General features: G+C 41.0%; 1 protein-coding gene across 2 annotated transcripts in view; it reads right to left on the reverse strand.

The window, feature by feature from the left end:
- Positions 1-20780, reverse strand: part of arhgap22b (Rho GTPase activating protein 22b) — a 59263-nt gene that overhangs the window by 25484 nt on the left and 12999 nt on the right. The window contains exon 3 of one of the 2 annotated variants that reach the window (XM_085415871.1): positions 17984-18071. In XM_085415871.1, the coding sequence (XP_085271997.1) occupies positions 17984-18071 (88 nt within the window). Of the gene's footprint in view, positions 1-12766; positions 13140-17983; positions 18072-20780 lie in introns of those variants that run through there. The other variant, XM_085415872.1, reaches the window with a different exon arrangement.

The following is a 20780-nucleotide window of genomic DNA, read 5'->3' on the forward strand; positions in this document are numbered from 1 at the left end:
GTATATATCTTTCAACGTAGCACTCTTAATTCTTATTCTCATGTATATATCCCATGTATATCTCATGCACATATCTTTCTACGTAGCACTTTTAATTCTTATCCCTACTTTTATTTTTTTTTTCATGTCTATTTAAGTGCTATTTATGATACTATGTTTGCACTGAAGCACCGCAGCAATTTCCTAATGTTGTAAACCTGCTCAACATTTGGCAATAAACCCCTTTCTGATTCTGATTCTGAAATACATTTTTATAATGACTAATGTCTCAGTTCTACTACACAGCAAATGTTGGCACACGACTTGACACATGTAGAATTTATTTCATATTATACTAATGACAAAATATACTAATACAGTGGGATGCAGAAGTTTGGGCAACCTTGTTAATAGACATCATTTTCCTGTATAAATCGTTGGTTGTTACAATAAAAAAAAAATGTCAGTTAAATATATCATACAGGAGACACACAGTGATATTTGAGAAGTGAAAAGAAGTTTACTGGATTTACAAAAAGTGTGCAATAATTATTTAAACAAAATCAAGCAGGTGCATAAATTTGGGCACCACAAAAAAGAAATGAAATAAATATTTAGTGTATATCAATGTGTGTGTCTCCTATATGATATATGGGGTGCCTTTGTCTGGACGTGCTTCCCATCCAGAGCTGCACAGCACAGAGGGAAGTTCCAGCGCTCCTGGAGTCCCTCTGTGATGGACCGCCAGTCTCCAGGTGAAGGCACAGCCATGAAGTCGTCCACTAGACAGTCCCAGATGGCCGTCGCTGCCTGGGGGGTGATCTGACACACCGACTCTGTAACTGAACGCTTGGTGCTGAAGCAGTCCGCGGTGACAAGGAACCTGGACAAAATTGTTCAAAATCAGTATTATGTGTACTGCAGTTACAAAATACATTATTCAAATTCCAAAATACTTTGGTGATGTCAGATTTAAATCACAAAACTTAAATCTTACATAAAACATTTTGTAATTATAAGGATAATTACAAAATGTATATTAGATAATATCTAAAACAGTTGTGTTTTATTTTAACTTTAATATATCATAATTTGATTGGTAGCAACTTTTGCCACTACAGTGAGCCAATCACTCATAATTCCTAAAAATGTCAATCAGGTAGGAATGAAGTGAGACATTAATAGAAATAAAGAGTTGTATGTTGACATGTAGCCCTTTCCTTGCTTAAATCATTAATATTTTTGAAAAATTAATCTGTGATAAGACAGCTTATCAAGATAGAACCATGTAACTAAAGATGAACCAAACTGTTCACAGTTTTATCTAACTCTGTTTTAATAAAGGCTGGTGACCCCTGCTATAGAGTCTGACAGCTGCAGGGATTATATACAAACATTCAACTATACCAGAATCAAACCAGGTCTAAAAAAGGAGTGAGTATCACTACAAAGGTTAACTCAGTGGTGCTAATGCTACAGTTTGATATCAGCAAACACCGAGCGCATACATTGATGTGACACCACACCAATGCTATCATTCAAACACTGATAACAGCATAAATCGAATTAAATCGGGACTTGATGAGACCTTCTGAGTATCACTAGAAATATTATAAACAGTCGTCTTTGTACCACAGTTTGCTTTCAGTAAACACCGAGAGCATTCACTGTTAGCATAGCACATCCATGTTAGCAGTGTATAAATGGATGGTTTAGCATATATTAGCACAGGTATCAATAAAGGACTACGTATTAAACACTTTTACTAACCTCAGGCAGACGGACAGGCGCTCTGCAGGTGGGATTGAGCGCCTGTAGTCGGTGTCTAGGCGGGCGATTCTGGGACCGACGCGGGACAGCAGGTCCTCAAACTGGCCGAGTGAATGACGGTGATAGCGCTGGAATCGGCCGTCATCCAGGCGCAGCTCCTGGAGCAAGTGGTGAAACTCACCAAACTGCTCACGCCTCTGGAGGACCTGATGGACCCAGGTACGGCAAGGATGTCCTTTACGCCGCTACTCTGCTCTCCACAGTAAATAGAGAAAGGAGACTCTCTCTTCAAGCGCTAGCTCGACAGCTGCCATCTTGCAAAGATACCGGTCTTGCAAAACTTCCTCCCACATCCCTCCCACATTTCCGGTTCACGCGCGTTAAAATATGATATTTTGGGGCGCGATGGATTTTTCTTGGACACGCGTAGAGGTGCGAATGTGCACGCGTCAAGTTAGGGGCGTTTGGGGCTTTTTTCACGCGCCCATCGCGTCGCACCTGTGCGACCAACTGTTCGGGTAACAAACAAAAAAAATCTCTGCAACTCTCTGTGTGGTCAACAACAGACACACATTATGCCCCTATCGTGGACTAAACCAATCAGAGATAGTCAGGGGCGGGACCTCTCTGATTGGCCGTGGTCCAGTTGAAAGTGCAGGTGGAAGAGAGAGGTGAGTAGCTTGAATAAAGCGATATCAATTCATTAACGGATTCCACACAAAGACGTAAACACAGAGCGGACCCGACACAGAATCAGCTTTGTCTTTCTCGGCTTTCTCACCCGACAGCCCGTACACGGACACGCTGTCGGAGCTTAGCGATTCTGATGCGTCGGGTCCGCTCTGTGTTTATGTCTTTTTTGCGCTGATTCTGAGCTGCAGGTTTTGTCTCTCTCCAACCAAAATTCGCCGAGCCAGCAGCAAAAGAAGCAGCAAACTACGCTTCACATTTGATCAATGTCGTCATGAATTCCCTCTGACTTTTGCTGTTTTGCTTCCACCAGGATAAAAATCGCACTTCATGCACAGCTCTCTCTCTCTGTACTTCAAGAACAGTTTGCTGTCTCAAATCCCTGTTTTCTGCATTATTCATTTGCTTATTACCCACCAGTCTACCGTTGTTTACAGCGCTGTCTTTTTCTTTTTTCACTTAAATGACCTCGGACAAGAAAGTCTAATTTCTGCTGTTCAATACTGAAGAAATTTAAACTTCTTAAAATTATGCAAAATTGCAAATATTGCAGAATATTTTTAAGGTTATCTGCTATCAAAAGCCAGACCAGAAAAATCTCCATGTTTTTCTGTGTTTTATTCTCAGTTACTTTCACACAAAGGCATCTGCTGTGATTTTCACAATTCTGATGAAGTCTCATGTGTGTCAGTATTGATAAATGATCAGAATTATATTATTTCTGACTGTCTGAGGCTAAATTGAATCAAATCAGGACTTTGAGAACCGGAATCGAATGGATTATAGAAATCAGTGATGATACCCAGCCCTAGTGAGCAGCCTACGCCTGAGAGAAGTGGATGTAGCTGTGGGTAATAAAAAAAGATGAAAATAAATTTTGTTAAGTTAAGGCCTGATCTGTCTGAAATTCATAGCCAGTGCTCTGACACGGTGCCATCAATCTTTGAATGCTGAAAAAGCACAGTGTATCCAGGAAACACATTATATGCTGCAATAAATGCACTGCCCAAGTGTCCCCTCTCCCTACTGCCTTTCAGCAACAGACAGCAGCAAACAGGTCGTCAGAGGAGGCCGAGATGATTAAGTTTAACATTTTCTACAATATTGACAAAGCACTTTAAGCACAAGTTTGTTAGTTAATAATTTAGAAATGAATATTGTCTGTATGGACTTCCCCCCCAAAGAAAGTGCACAAGTAAAACTGCGGTGTTAAGCGATGCGGTTGAAAAATTTGAGTGCGCCTAACTTTTGTGCTGGTACGCCTAAATTTTTAAAGTTAGGCGTACCGGTGCGCCCATGTCAAAAAGTTAGTCTAGAGCCCTGGGGAGGATTCAGGGTTTCCTGATCCAGCACCAGAGATGGGCAGTAACGCGTTACTTGTAACGCGTTACTGTAATCGGATTACTTTTTTCAAGTAACGAGTAATGTAAGGGATTACTATTGCAAAAACGGTAATTAGATTACCTTTACTTTCCCGTAGGAACGCTGCGTTACTGCGTTACTAAAACCGTGAACTTTTTGCGAGAATGTCTCATGACAATGACGCAAGCGAGTGCGACGGCTATGGTAGCTCGTGTGTCAACAATAGAAAACATGGAGCGAGGGATAGAGTACGATCGTGCAGCATTTAATACTTGGAAATACCGACATTATTTTGAATTTGACTCTTTAAAAAGCGACAAAAACATAAGCGTACGTTGTACACTCTGCATCGGAAGAAAACTTCTTTCTACGTCGAAAAATTCCACTTCCAACCTGAGCAAGCACCTAGCACGCTGCCACAAGAATGTTAAATTGACAGAAAACCCCCAGGATCCCCTCACTGACGTGACCGCTGTGGCTACCACATCTACTTCCACCGGGTAAACCTCAGATGGACCCACTCCTGCTAAACAGGTTAAACTAGACGTAAGAGCGACAGGACTTAGTGCCGCTGAACTGAAGAAGCTTGTCGCTGCCTAGATCGTCGAGGACATGTTGCCGATTTCCACTGTTGACTCTGAATCATTCCGACGCATCGTAGAAAAAATACCAACTAAAAGTGGTGTCAAGCTGCCCCAGAGAAAGTCATTTGTAGGATACCTTGAGAGAGAATATGACAAAATGAACTCTAACTTGAAGGCTACACTCGAAGAGGCAGAGTTTGTTTCCACCACTGCTGACATCTGGACGGTAAATAATAAAAGTTTTATGGGTGTAACAGTTCACTGGATTAATTCCACATTACAACACAACAAGGCCGCTCTAGCATGCAAGAGAATTAGAGGCAGCCATACCTATGATGTAATTGGAGCAGAGATTGAAGAAATCCATTCATCATATGGACTACAAGGCAAAGTTATTGCCACTGTAACGGATAATGCATCCAATTTTGCCAAAGCATTCAGAGTATGTCAGCCCTGTCATTTGGAGTCTGAATCTGAAAATGAAGAAGGTGATGACGAGGAACCGACCTTTACTGATGTCATAGAAGCTCTTTCAGCTGCATCTGGTGATGCACAGTTCAGCCTCCCTCCACACTACAGATGTGCATCGCACACAATTAACTTGATTTCAACAAGCGATGTTGACAAACATCTAAATTCCTGTGCAGACACCAAGGCTGTATATAGGAGTAGCATTGCAAAATGTTCTGCTCTTTGGACTAAAGCAAGTCGATCAACATTAGCCTCTGAACAGGTGGAGGAAGTCAGTCGGAGGAAACTAATGGTACCGACATCCACAAGGTGGAATTCCCTGTATGAGGCCATTTCTAGAATCATCACAATTCCCTTGAATGAACTTAATCCCCTGTGTGTAAAACTGGGAATCAAGTGCCTTAATGAAAGGGAGTACCAGTTCTTGAAAGAGTACTGTACTGTGATGAAGCCCCTGACAGTGGCTCTGGACATCTTACAAGGGGATGAGTGCACCTACGGGGCTTTACTGCCAACACTCACAAGCCTGATGTCAAAGACCCTTGCCCTGAAAGATGACCTCTCTAGAATGACAGCCAGCCTTCCAGATGTCATTGTAAAGGTAAGATTATTATTAATTGCTTTGGGTGGATTTGTTAAATTTATTATACCATTCACAGTGGGTGGATGTTATACTTTGTTTTAAGCAGTGGGTACAATTATTAAAATGATAGAATAAAAGACCAAGTATTCACCCCTTGTTAAATATCAGGGACATTGATCATCATTAATCATGAATATTAATCATAATATCAACAAAAGGCTCAGCCAAAATTAAATCTCATACAGTATTGATAATAGAAAATATAGATGGTTTAGAGCTGTAAAGCCCACAAAATATTGACAATAGGTAATTATACAGTAAAATAATTTTATTCTTAGTTGCATCATATTGTATGTTACAGGCCATCAAGACTCGTTTTGATGCTGTTCTGGACAGCCAAGAAGGACTTCTCGCAGCGGCCACTTGTCCCAAGTTTAAACTTCGTTGGCTGAGAGATGAGCGTAGGAGAGAGTATGTGAAGGAGCTCCTGATAACAGAGTGTCGTAAAGCTGCTCCTGCAACTGAGAACACTAATGTGTCCCAAATCCCAGCCAGCCCAGCCGAAATGGACTTTTTTGAATTTCAGAATCAGCCCACAGAAAGCTTCTCAGCAGAAAAAGAAATAACTGACTTTTTAAGGTCAGGCTATGAGCTTGAGATTCTGAATCAGTTCCCAAATCTCAAAAAGATGTACATGAAATACAACAGTCCAACTCCATCCAGTGCACCAGTGGAACGGCTGTTCAGTTTAGGTGGATTGGTGCTTTCCCCAAAAAGGAACAGAATGTCTGATAGAAGGTTTGAGAAGCTTCTGCTGATGCGATATAACCACTGTTTCAGTCCAAAAGAAAACAATAAAACATAGGTCTTTTTCAGGGTTGCCACAAATTGAGACTGGATTAACAGCCTGAATGTAGCATGCAATAGCATTTTCTGTTTTTGTAATCTCAATATTATGCCTCTCTGCACTTTACCAACTGTTAAAAGATGTTTTTGTTAATTTTATTTATTTTATTTATTTATTTTTTGCTTTATTTATATGAAAAGATGTGTGTATACACAAAAATAATTTATGTTATATGCTGGAGTATGCAGAAATACAGTTTAAGCCTTTATTTTCTTAAAATATGGTGTAATGTGCAGAAATATGTTCAAATGTTAAACAAATTTATTAAAGTCAAAGACTGTTGAATTTAATTTAATTTTTATTTGATGCACTGTTTATAAAGTTAAGATTAAAAGTAATAAACAATTTTTTAAAAAGACACTTTTCCATTTGATTCACTTTTATATGATGGATTATGCAGAAAAAATAGCATTGGCCCAAAAGGTCTATTGCTTTATCAAGCATTCAGGTAGTGTATCATGTTTTTTAAAAGTAACTAAGTAACTAAGTAATTAATTACTTTTGAAAACAAGTAATCAGTAAAGTAACGGGATTACTTTTTTGAGAAGTAATCAGTAATCAGTAACTAATTACTTTTTTCAAGTAACTTGACCAACACTGTCCAGCACTAACAACAAGCTTTAGCAAAAAAGGAAAGTTTCAAGCCTAATCTTAAAAGTGGAGATACAGTTTCTTGTTCTAGAACTGTATTCAAAGCCTACTTGGGAGCTAGTGTATTGCAGATCCTTGACACAGTGCTTTTGAGACTAGCATCTTTGGCTAAAAGGGTATCTATCAATGTTGCTCGGGGTATCTCAGAGACAGAACGGTAATGGTTGTGTGAATAACAGTACAAATGAAAGATAATTCCTCTGCTAGTCGATTGAATGTCCTAAACATCCCAAAGGTGCTCTTGGACTAAGAGCTGGATATTTACTTTTTATTTATTTATTTATTTATTTCATTTTTAAGGGCATTTTAAAATCTAGAAAAGGTATATAGTTATAGGTTTTGGTAGTGTGACTCTGTGAATATGGCTATGGGCTCAAAATGTGGTCATAAATATTTTGTACTTGTAAAAAAGATTTGTATGTGTAAAAAAGATTTGTGTGTGCGTAAAAAAGATTTGTATGTGTAAAAAGAATTTGTGTGTGCGTAAAAAAGATTTGTATGTGTAAAAAAGATTTGTATGTGTAAAAAGAATTTGTGTGTGCGTAAAAAAGATTTGTATGTGTAAAAAAGATTTGTATGTGTAAAAAGAATTTGTGTGTGCGTAAAAAAGATTTGTGTGTGCGTAAAAAAGATTTGTATGTGTAAAAAAGATTTGTATGTGTAAAAAAGATTTGTGTGTGCGTAAAAAAGATTTGTGTGTGCGTAAAAAAGATTTGTATGTGTAAAAAAGATTTGTGTGTGGACTTAGAAAAAAAACCCCTGCAAGTTACAAGTACGGATTTTTGACCCTATTTTTCTACCCTTCATCTGATTGGTTAATGTCATGTCAATCACAAATGTAACAATCCAATCAGAGAACAGATGGGTTTGGCTGTCGGAGGGGCGCTTTTTTGAACTGCAGGTCCTTGAAGGGTGATACCGTTTGAAGCTGGAGGATCGCTATATAAATATCCGATAGCAGCTAGGTCCCCTAACTTTCAGTAGCTGTTGAAAGGAAAAAGTTGTGGTATATCAGTGGTTAGAAATAACATTATTACTTTAGGATTAGTTTAACACAAAGTCAGGGCTGACCCAGGACCATTGCTGTGAGTCACAGTGCGCAGCATAAAAGTCCTTTCACATCGGATGCAGGATACGCTGCTAATGCTAACTGCTAACTAAAAGCAAAGGATCCAGAATTTGTTACGCTGGCTGCTGGGCTCTATGGGTTTTTGCAGCAGCTCTACCTGTACTAGATGCACCTGCTCCTTGTCTTTTCTATCTCTGACTTTATGTCCTCTACAAGAGTTTGTTTTTTTTGCTAGTTCTTCAAATGTTCAATAAAAACATGTATGCTAATTCATAACGAAGAAAGCTTTGTAATGAAGACTGTCCTTTCCAAAACACTGCCCGCCCCCACCCCGCGGTCCGCAGCGCTGTTGAAAAGGCTGTGGAAGTCCCTGTATTAAACACGTAGACCTGTGACATAAAAATCACCAAACTCGGACGACCACAGACTGTTTTCCTTCGTGGTGATGAAGGAAAACGCTGGGTTGGCATGTAAAAGGGCATTTATTCCCTTCAAAGACCTGCAGTTCAAAAAAAGCGCCCCTCGACAGCCAAACCCATCTGTTCTCTGATTGGATTGTTACATTTGTGATTGACATGACATTGACCAATCAGATGAAGGGAAGAAAAATAGGGTCAAAAATCCGTACTTGTAACTTGCAGGGGTTTTTTTTCTAAGTCCACACACAAATCTTTTTTACACATACAAATCTTTTTTACGCACACACAAATCTTTTTTACGCACACACAAATCTTTTTTACGCACACACAAATTCTTTTTACACATACAAATCTTTTTTACAAGTACAAAATATTTATGACCACATTTTGAGCCCATATATGGCCTCATGATGTAACAACAAAGAACAAGAGCTGATTTGAAGGACTGGAGAAACCACAGTTTTGCTGGTAGGGTGTTGATATCTAAATGTATAGTTTATTCATCAAACTGAACATTTTACAGACAATGACACTTGAAGATACCACCCCCCCCCCCCCACACACACACACACACACACACACACACACACACACACATCCAACTTCTAAACAATTAAAAAAATAAATAACATAATCACATTTTGAAATAACCCCTCAATCTCTTGAAAACTCCTTTTTTAAATTTAAATTGAAGTTCTTAATTTAGGCTCAAATATCAACATCGTTTAAAGGTTTAAAAAATGTTATTTGAAGATGAACAAGGTAGCAGATTTTCTTTTCCCTCCCTAGATGAGACATTTAGATGGGACATTAGTGAATTCAAAGTGAAAATTATCTTATTTTATCAAAGATATTTTATAATATTTCTGACAGCAGCAAATGTCCATTTTTAAATTTTGTGTATTAAACTTGTTTCGTTTGGATAAACCAGGTTGAAAAATCACTGTGCTTTAGAAATGTGGGTTTCTTACCACTAGATGGCAGAGTTGTCCTATTGGGTGCTTGTACTTTTGCACTGTGACCCACACTGTGGTCCAGAGAAGAAGTGAGGGATCTAAAACATTAGCAAAGCTCATAGCTGCCTGAAAACATGTGGGGAAGAAAATCACATCGTACTGTAAACTCGGTGTGAGTCACAGTGAGCGACGCCAGGTTGATATAAGAATACCAAACATCTTATTTTTGTTTTTCAAATGTGTGAAATGTGATCTTCAGCAGCACTTGGGCATTAGGGTTAGATGTGGGCAATTGGCTGTGGCTGCACAGTCACTGTTGTTATAGTCATTTAGTTGTGAGAAGGGAAACCAAATATAAACAGTGGTGCTATAAAGCCAAGTGCCATTGTCACCCAGCTTTTCAAACTCACACTACCATGATCAACAATACACAGCGGCGTGTCATCACAAATGCTCCACTGTCTGGGAATACTGTGAGGAAATAGACTCACTGTCAAGCTTGCTTGTATTAATGAGCAATATCTGTAGTGTCATAGAAGCATGAGTCGTAAATAAGTCCACAGGAGAAGAGGGGTGATAAAAATGTAGAGAAGAGATTTGGACATTAAAGTGCTACCAGATCTCCTCTACACACACAGAGCCACTTAAATCGGAACATCCAAGCCTGGATTGACCAGCGACACAAAGATCCTATTTGCAGCCAGTTAAGATAATGTTTACTGCAGACAGTCGTCTGACTGGGTTTTCCTCTTCAGCTCCCTGCAATGAATTTGATTTTGGTTGCTCCACACAGGCATGAGACAGAGGTTGACATTTGAGCCTGCAAAGAGGATAAATGTTTGCAGAGCACATGCGTAAAGCTGCAGTGTTAGGAGTTAGGAGTGCCTGTGTATATTCCATTGAAGATACGCCCTGGAGACATCCTGCTTCAGTATTTAAATGTCACAAAGCTCATAGACACTGTGGAATAAACGATAAGGAGTGGAAAGGATGAGTGGAGGAGGACAGGAGTATAAACAAGAGCTCTCCTAGCTGAAGTTACTGTTAGAACTTAGTAAACTGTCACAATAGGTTGAGATACCTACACTCAGTTGAGGTAGTGCATTACTTTCTCATCATAAGTATATTTATGTCCAGGGGTGCACACAAGTGAACACAAAAGACAGCATATTCTGCACCACATCTTTGTGCGTTCATCATTTGTTTGAAGCCAGCTCACCTCCTCTAACCACTTTTCCGAGAATACGCGCTTCTTTTGCGGTTCGGACTCTTCTGACATTTCTTTGGAGGTGGAGGAACACCAAAGTAATTACTTAAAGGAGCTTGCTTCTTCAACATCTTTAGGAGTTCTAAACAAAGGTCTGTCCTCCTCCAGAAAATCTTATGTACGCAAACGTGCGTTGCAACGTCTTATCTAGTGCACGTGTTTTATGTAGAGAGCGAATGCGCACCTGCGGACCACTTATGTGCAGCCCTGTTTATGTCACTTATATTTTTATCCTGTGGACTGGCTGTCTGCTTTCTTATTAAACAAAATTGAACAATTATTTTGCTGGCATCCCCCATCTATGAAGTTGCTTAAAAAAATGTATCAATTACCTATCATTTAAAAATCGTTTGAAATGTAATTAATTGACAGGAAAAGTAACACTATTATTTGTTACAGCAAACAAGCAAAAGACGTTTCAGTATGTTTGCATTAAAGGTTTTCAAATAATAAGAAATACAGGTAATATACTTGTGTCATCATCTGATTCAGCCGCAACATACCTGCAAAATATAAAAAGTAAAGCTTATAAATCTGGATACTGCCCCTCAGTAAGCTTCCAGAAACTGGACAATCAGAAGAATGTGGGTTTTTGAGAGGGAGCGGTTAAAGAGCATGAGCAGCTTGTTTCAGATAGTGGATGAACTAAGGAACTGCATAAAGGGTTGGTGTAAGATAAGCAGGTCAAGTTTTTTTTTTTAAGGGAAATCATATAAAGTTACTCTGTTAGTTACTATAGTTACTCTGAAGTTACTCTACTCCAGGAATGGACATATGGAGCTGTGTGCATGGGGTCTTTCCGGGTACTCCGGCTTCCTCCCAAAGACATGAAGTTAGTGGGGTTAGGTTAATTGGTAACTGTGTCTATGTGTCAGCCCTGTGACAGACTGGCGACCTGTCCAGGGTGTACCCTGCTTCTTGACCTGGGATAGGCTCCAAATGAATGAGTGACCAAGAAAGGGAAACAATAAAAACAATAAAAATAGATTACACAACAGGTTCTGCTTCCTGATATGTTGTACCAACTATACAGTGAGTGATGGCTACGAGATCAAATAGTGGTATGACCAAGTGGCAGCCTCTGAAACTTAAAAATGAAGTTCCTGAAAGACTGCACGTCCTCTAGTGGCCAATTGAGGCACCAGAAAGCAAGTAACTCCCAACAGACGGTCTCGTTAGAACGCCTAACTTTTGAGCATTAACAAGAATGTTTACAGCCTATGGGTGGTTTCCTGCTTCATAAGAACTTTACAGGGGGTTGAATGCAATAACTTTTCCACAAAGCTACCTGGACTTAGCACTCCACTTTTTCTTCCATATAAGCTTCTGGTTCCATGAAATCCACGTGCCAGCAACCAAAACACTAACATCAAACCTTCAAAATGTGTAGTCCAAAATGAGTGGGTCAAATGCCATAGGCTTTCTATCTACAGATATCTATAGTTTGACAATCTATTACAGACTGTAGCAGTGCTAACCATAACCAAAGACACAGATACCCTTGTAACCACAAAGTAGAACTATTGTATTCTCCAAACATGCATTACAGCACAGGAACAGCTGTAATTTACTAGTAGCTGTGTGCAAGTGACCTCTCAGTCATGCAAGTAACTGCCAAGAGACATTAATTTGCTCATAAGGGTATAAAACCACTTTACCTAAAACAGAAGGGAAGAAGTTCAACAAGTCAGTATACTGCAGTGTGAAAATATGAGTGGATTAAACTAAAAGAAAAGTTGTTAGACAGGAATTAGCCAGCTCAGTGCTTTTCTGCAAAGTAGTCAGCATGTCATTCTCTTTTGTATTCACATTTTGCAGCAAAGCTTTTCATATAATTGCTCTTGTTGAGGCATAGAAATTTTAAAAAAAACACCATCCGTTAAAAGTGTTCTTTGTGGGGCAGGAGGACAGGGCGGTCATGTTAAATCTGTGAAAAAAAAGCTCCATAAATAAAAGTTCTAAACATGCTGTAAATCTGACAGTCTCAAAGCTGCTCGGCCGCTCCACCTCACTGTCTACTACACTTGTAAAAAATCTCCAGCATCTGTTTCCCGTTACCTTGGAGATGTTGTTTCTTCAGTCTGTCCGGTTTACAGCAGACCGGCCCCATGGCTGAGTGAGCGGCGTGGGCTGGGGCAGGCGCTGCCTCCGGCCTAAAGCTAGAGCTCGAAGGAGTGGCTCCTCCGCCACCACCGAGTCCGTTTGGAAGCAGATCAGTACGCAGGTAGCACCGATGGCCAGAACCTGCCAGCGAGGCATGCTCGATGCCAGCGGAAACTAAACCCCGTCAAATGACCCCAGCCTCTTACTCCTCACTCGTTTATTCTGCCCTTCCATTCACTCCTCTCTTCCTGTCTCTCACATTCAGCAGTGTGGGCAGCAGGTCCGTTCCCTCAGCCCCCCTGGGGAGAAGCAAATCCCTGAGGAGGAGTGTAACAAGTCTCTCTCTCTCTCTTTCTGAGTGTGCAGTATCTGGGAGATGGGCTGTCCTCCAGTCTTTGTCAAACAAACCCGTACACACACACACACACACACACACATATACACACACATATACAAAGAGAAACGGGGCAGTTCCTATCAGGCTCTGTGAGACAGATTCTTCCTTAAATGAGACAGAACAAAAAACATGTTACTGATACATATCCCTTTTACAAACTATTCTAGACATTTCTGAAGCTGGTTGCAATTTCAGAAAACTTTAGGAAGATGTGTTGTTCTGTCTTGTAAAATGTCTCTTGAGCAATTTAACCAGCCAATATGTGACCATGTATTCTGTTGACAGAAAAGAAGCAAAAAAGAAAACACAAGCATATTTTTCATACCCGCTGCTATAAAATACTGTTAATGTGATGCATCTTGCATGCATCTGACTCATTTAAAGTCAGAGAGAATCAACATGGGACCCAACATGTAGCTGTGTTAATGTTACAAAGGTCAAAGTGTAAAGAGAACTGGTTCTTTACTTGCAGTCAGACATTTAGGGTTGCCATATGAGGCAAAATGGCTTTTCAAACACACAAAAATCCTATGTGTGTGTGTCTGTGTGTATTATTCATCCATGGGTGATGTACTGTGTGAGCAACTAGTCCACAGCAGAAGCTATCACATTTGCACACCGCAATTGCATGTGCTCTTGTCCAGGTGGCTTATCATTGCGCCGCACCGCCAGAATAAAGGGTTAATATCCCCGAGCCAGCCGTTAAGTTAAAAAAGAATAATTTAAGATATCTACTTATTTGCTTATTTCCCTCATGCCTGTAGGCTTTAAGACAAGCTCAATTCAGACTCAGGCACATGACTGTTGAATCGGCTTTGTTTGGGTGCGCTGCTAGCTTTGTCTCGAGTACACACTGATTTAAAAAAAAAAAAAAAAACATAATAGAAGCCCAGTTTTTAATTGCAGGCATGCAGAACTACTCATGTTATTTCAGACAAATGCCAAAAGGAATTTGGTGTTTTTTCTGCTTCCACTCAAGTGATATTTAAGAGAGGGCTGTCTGCAGAGATGCAGGATAAATGCAGGCTGGTTATGACTTTGATGTTTCACATTTGTCAAACACTGAAAACCATTCAGCAGCACTTGCTTGCTTGCATGGGGGTTATTGTGTTGCTAGTGTCTGCCTTGCGTCTACCTTTTCCAATACGGTTGGCTACTTAGCACCACAAAAAAGAATGACCAGTAGATTTACTCTGCAGCCAGACACACACACACACACACACACACACAAACGTAATCTTGCCAGAGCAGAGTCTATCAGTCAATGACATGACCCAGATGAAAAGCCAAGGTCTCTGGGCTCCCTTGAAAGACAAGGCTACTATTACAGCAGACAAAAGAGTGCTGAAAGTGAAGGAAAACCAGGCGCTGATCTATCAGCACTGATAGAAAAGTCCCCACCTTCATTTCTGGTCTGACCTCATATCGAGGGGTTACCAGTGCAGAAGTCCCAAACAGCTGCAGTGCGTGTGGGTTGCACTGCTGCTCATGACTGCCTGTTGCAAACAGATGTAGTTCAAAATGGTTCACTTTTAAACCTTTACATACAAATGATTCATTTTCCAGCCAGAAATAAAAGGTGAACCTAATGTGAGGGAACATAGAGATCCATGCACTATTTAACCATTTTAAACGGGAGAGTGAATTTGGGCTGCAATCTGTTTGTCTTTTTCTCAAATCTGTTTGTGTACAAATCATAAAAACTGAAAAAAAACTATGGATACTGACAATAATTTGACCATAAAATATGTTTGATTCAGTTCATCTTTATTACATATTGGGCAATAATGCAGCCCCTCAGGTCATCTTCTACCTGAAACAAGCTTGTTAACCCTTCCCATTTAACCCTCTGAACTGTAAATCATCATAGGTGTTGATGCTAGCCCTACCCATACTCTAACCTCATATTCTGAGGTTTTCTTTGTTCCCTGATTTCCAGCTCAACAAAAAAATCTGCTTGCCTGGAATTAGAGGTAGGGCTAGCGTTAGGGTTTTCTTTGATGATTATACTTTCTATATTTGCAAGTCCATTAGAGGGTCTGAGTTATGTAAATTTTGTCATTGGGCGATGAGGGTCCGTGCGGACCACATGCTTCCTTGGTTTTTGTGACCACATAGACTTGTCTGCGGAGAATTTCCGTTACAATGGACAAACTACACATGCTCCCTGGGTGGTGGACTTCAAAGAAATATAACAGAAATGACTACTCTGCAATCAGGTCTCCAGCTGTCTGCAGTGGAGGAAAATCAAGGCTTTAGACTTCTGAAGGTTAAAGGTCCTGATCCTATGCTTTACAGGCCCAACTATCAACGTGGGAACATAAATCCCCCATGAGGCCACCCCACCCCTTTGAATCCAGGTTTCTTCTGATTGGCTGTCCCTCACTAAAAGAACATTTGAACTCCAGGTGGGTGAGGCTGTTGCGCTCACAACCAGATCTGTGTGGCTGATGTGAGCATCTTACATATATATACACATATATATGTGTGTGTGTAATTGCTTAGAATCAGAATACTTTAATAATCCCTAAGGAAATTATGGCAAAATTATGGAAAGCATTTTCAGTGCTCAGAGTGAGTAGGAAAGTGCTATACTAGCCCATTTATATAGAATATGACTGAAAATTAGGAAACGCACAATAAAAATACCCTTAAAAAAATTAGCTGCCACCTAATTAACTAACAGATTAACATTTTTAGGTCTCTGCTCTATGTAAACGTATGCAAATGTAAATTTTACAAAAGACAAAAATCCTGTTTATTGTATAACAGAGACTACAACATAGCAACACGGCACTCCACTGTATATGTTATAGTGGCAAATCACTGTTCAGTGAGCTCATTATTGTATGTTTCAAGAGGGACCGCTCTGTGAAATTGGCTGCACACATGGCCAGACACATTAATGATTGCTTTAGAAATGAGAGGAAGCATCATTTTAACACAAGGTACAGACTCAAATCTCCAAGCCTATTCATTTCATACTAACGGGAGCGTGTAAACCTTCATCACACTAAGCCGATTACAGGCTGGAGGAAGAAAGGGCATGCTAACACGTGCTTCTGCGCTGAGCAGACAACAAATCTAACGTGATGTAAACAGCAGATGGAGTCGTCATAAATTATGGACAGGAGGGAAAACATAACTTATACAGACTGATCCCGATAAGCTTTTATTACAGTTAGAATCCGGCAGGATGTGGACTGTGGATGTGACTAACTTCCACACTCAGCATGTACACACCTAACATGAACTGAATTTCTTTGGAGTCTTGTGGTTCCTGCATCCTTCTAAATTATATTTGTCTCCTTTGACTGACCTCCTCCTCTCCTCTTTCTTTACACTCTTCTCCTGCCTTCTGTGCTTCTTACAGTCCACTCACATGTCGGGGTTCTTAAGACTTTTCTGGGGTTCACACCCGTCTGCGATATTGACTGGCCTTAAACAAACCACATAGACACTCACAAGCCTGTCGGCCAGTCTAAACAGAAGAAAGGATCTCCAAGCAAACACCACAGAATGTGTAATAAACAGTCAAACTATTACAGAGGTCATTTGCAGTATGGATTAGAGCAGCGGTCCCCAACCCCCGGGCCTTGGACCGGTACCGGTCCGTGAGTCGTTTGGTACCGGGCCGCGAGAGTTGAGGCTCAGGTGTAAAATGTATGGTTTTCAGGGTTTTTATCGGTTTTTAGCGTTATTTTGTTATCGTTTTTTCGTTAACTCGATTTTCCTGGGTCTTTGGGTCATGTGTTATGAATAAATCTTCTTTTTTTCGGTACCGGTACTAGTTTTATTTTGTTGTATTTATCCGCGACACCTTAAAGGCCGGTCCGTGAAAATATTGTCGGGCATAAACCGGTCCGTGACGCAAAAAAGGTTGGAGACCGCTGGATTAGACAACCCGATTTAGAGATTATACCTGTAGCTCTGTGGCTGTTTAGTTGTGGCCCATTTTTATACTCATATCTTCTTAGATATGTCTTAATATACACTTTAAACTGCTGCTCAGAGATGGTATTATTTTAATCTGTTACACAAAAGGTTAAGTATTATGACAAACTTCACCTTCATGACAATAAAATGTGTTGTATTGATTGAGTGAAACCTTGGAAAGCCATGTGAGGTCAATCTAGCTAGACCAGTTGGCCACAGGCAGTGCTTCTGTGTTTGAAGCATGACGGCTCACTAACAGTCCTGAAATCTACGGTCTCAGAGCAACAGCATGATGGAGGGCGAGGCTGTTCTCTGTCTTATTTTATGTTACGCTCACACAGTAATTGACTTTCATGCTCACACGCCACAAGCTAGAAATACAACACTGGAACTGCCAGCACTGAGGTCAAGAGACGCAAGACAAGGAGGCAGACACTGTGGACAACAGCGCTCTCTAGTGTTAGCAAACAGAGTAGGAACTAAAGAATAAATAGAGTCCAGGCACAATGCATACGAGTAGGTATGTGAGGCGATATGAGATGGTGAATAGCAAATTTAATGCTAACTATAACAGCTAGGAGAGAGTAAAATTATTTTACAGGTTCTTTTTTTATACAAAAGGAAGCTCAGTGAAATTAATGTCATGCAAACTAGCAACTGATGGGAATTCCTTGCTGCTTCCTGTATCTAATCTGTGGTCACGTGACTTCAGATATTTGCATCGCTCACCATAAAACAGGATATTACATTTTTGGCTCAGACGGTCAGCACAGAGATAAACGCACAATGGGAAACCTGCAGGTTTTTGTGATAAGGGTGCAGAGAATAAGGGATCTCACCTGGTACGATCTCAAACAGGTGCCTTCCTGGTTCGTCTGGATTAGCTGTGAGTTCATTGACCAGGCATCCCTGCAGTGGTATACAGCCCTGAAACGTACAGGAAGAAGCTTTCAAATAGTTTCCCACCACAGAAGCATCGATTTCCTTTGTCTTTTCTCCACTTTCACTAGTTTCTCGACTTTTTACTTATATTTTACTGTAACTTTCCAGAAAACTGGCTAAAGAAAGAAAGAAAGAAAGAAAGACAAATATGAGGAGCTGGGCACACTGAGATAAACACTTGTGGTTTGGAGTGACCGTGACCTACAACATGACCTGTGATGGATGTAAATTTCCTGGCTTCTGTGACGAAACACTCGGTCAGTTGGTAGTTTATGAAAATCTTATTTTAACAGGTAACCTTATCTATGGCCAATGTTTAGGATGCAAATGAGTCCAAGCCTGTGATAAAATCTGTTTTTGTGCCCCACTTGACTCCCTGCAGTGGTGACACCCTCTCTCGAGCTCTGCATTGATTATTGGTGTTCTCTGTTTTCAGTCACCTCTGCCAACGTGTTATCACAGCTTCCAAATAGTTTGCTTGTGGTCTCTATTCCTAACTAAACTCTCAGTTATTCTGGCAGGATATGGTGGAAACTCCAGGCTAATTTTAAGATCATTTGACAGACAGGTACAGCTAGTACCTGCGTAACCCTCTGAGGTCTAAACCCAAACCTGTGTCATGTTTTCAAGGGTTATGGTTTAACTCTGTTAGGTCTAAGTCATCATTGATGATCTTTTTAAGTTGAAATTTGGCACGCCATTTGGAATGATATTAAGACTGAGGGTACTCCCATTAGGCAATCCAAAGTGTGGCCAAGCATGCTGGACCAACAGTGCCCGATTCTTTTGGGATTGCTGCAAATTGTGCTTGGGCAAGTGTGCCATGCCCTGACCTGCTCAAAGAGGCGTCCCTGGCTGATTGATCTGGAGTGATTGACCATGTCTAAGAAAAGATCTTCAGTCCTTTGTCAATAACCGACTCTGCAAACCTGAGGACTGGGTGTGACTGATTCCAAAAGCAGCCCCAAATGAACCACAAAATAGCGCACAGAGTTACTCGGATTCTGCAAGATTGCCTGTTTTTGCCATTACATCGTAATAAAATGTGTGCATGACGGGCTTGAGTCTGACTTAGTTGCCTACTCTCACCCCCCCACCTCCTGTTTCCTCCCTCCTTATTACTCACCTCTTAGCCCCTCTAAAAATTTAAGCAGCTACTCCTGTGATTGAACAGGGACCCACACAGATTATCAGAATACATTATCCAGATCAATACCCATTTAGCCCCGAGAACTTAGGGCCAAGTGAGCTGTGAAGAGATGCCAGCGTCTGTAGGTCGGCCCCGTTAATCTCCACACTGGCATCCTCCATCAAACAGGCAGAAGAGTCTGCCAAACAGCCTCAGCCTGAGGGCCGGGCTGTCGCCAGCATTAGTCGCCATGGCAACAAATGGAAAGGGGTGGAAGCTGTGGATGGATAGAGCACAGGGGCAGGGCAGGATGGGTGTCCCAAGGGTGCTATGTGCTCAGAATAACACAAGTAGCTGGCTGGGGATGAATGACTAAGAAAAGGCAACACGTAACCCAAGAACACAAATCACGCAGAAAAGTAGGCTAGATAGCACTGTTTGTCCTTCCCTGCATTTTAACCAATGATACGGGAACTGTGCGCACATGTAAGAGCTTCAAAGCAGCTGCAAACAGATGCGGCCATGCCTACTTTAACCTCGTTTGTACACGAATGCCAGTCAGTTATTATTCTAGCCTGGCCTCTCGAGGTTTGTTCACACTTTTATCTCACGTTGGCAACAGTGCAACATGAACAGCTAGCGCATTGTTACTCATGGACATTACGCAGTGCTGTTGATCGGTACCGTGTGTCTAGATCTGGACCTGAAGCACCCCAGACTCGTCCTGTTTGGCGCGTGCCATGCCCAGGTCTATAGACGCACGCCTCTTAAAAGTAATCGGTGCCAGAAGTGGACGTAAAGCAAGAAACGAAGGAGCAGTAAAGAATTACTGGAACAGAAAGCCATGTACAATGCTGATGCTGCCAAGGTTTCGGAGCACCATAATGTCAGGCTGAAAAAATCTAAAATCATATGAAAGCAGTAAGTGATGGGGTTGGGCATGAATCAAATCAAAACAAAACCAAATATAAACTTTAAGTTTAAGCTGTTTTAAAGCTTTTTTTGTTTATTTTGTCAAAGGTTTTGTGTATTACAACCAGAGTCATGGTTGTGTGATGGTGGTGCCCTTTGTGTACCGCCAGATAACTGGACTCTGTTTGTTCAGCAGTGTATTCCACCCCCCCAGACCAACACACACACGATGAAAAGGAAAACCCCCATAGATCCTCATCCAGCGCTGCCTTCCCTGCTACCAATTATCACATCCTTTCATCTTGGTAGTGGGGCAGTCATGTTCTGTTCGCAACACCCTCCCCACCCACACCTCCACCTCCGACCACACTCCCGGCCTCGGGTTTCCTATTGATTAAGAGATGAGAGGGTTAAAAAAAAAGGCCAGAATCACAGTTTCTCACACAACTCAGAGGGTGTGCATGCATGAGTGGGTTTGTGATGGTGTGTGTGTGTGTTGTGTGTGTGCGCGTGTGCAGTCAGCCACACTCAGCACATGTGACTTGAATCCCTTGGAAGTTGCGAATCAATATGAGCTGGATGAGTATTGGCAAGCTCTGATTAAAGACTGTCATTTTTTCTCCTCAAAATTGGAGACAGAGAAGTGTGGAACA

The sequence above is a fragment of the Rhamphochromis longiceps genome, linkage group LG8 (assembly GCF_057381845.1).
Source record: "Rhamphochromis longiceps isolate RC_006_pf linkage group LG8, R_longiceps_female_GT1.1, whole genome shotgun sequence".
NCBI lineage: Eukaryota > Metazoa > Chordata > Actinopteri > Cichliformes > Cichlidae > Rhamphochromis > Rhamphochromis longiceps.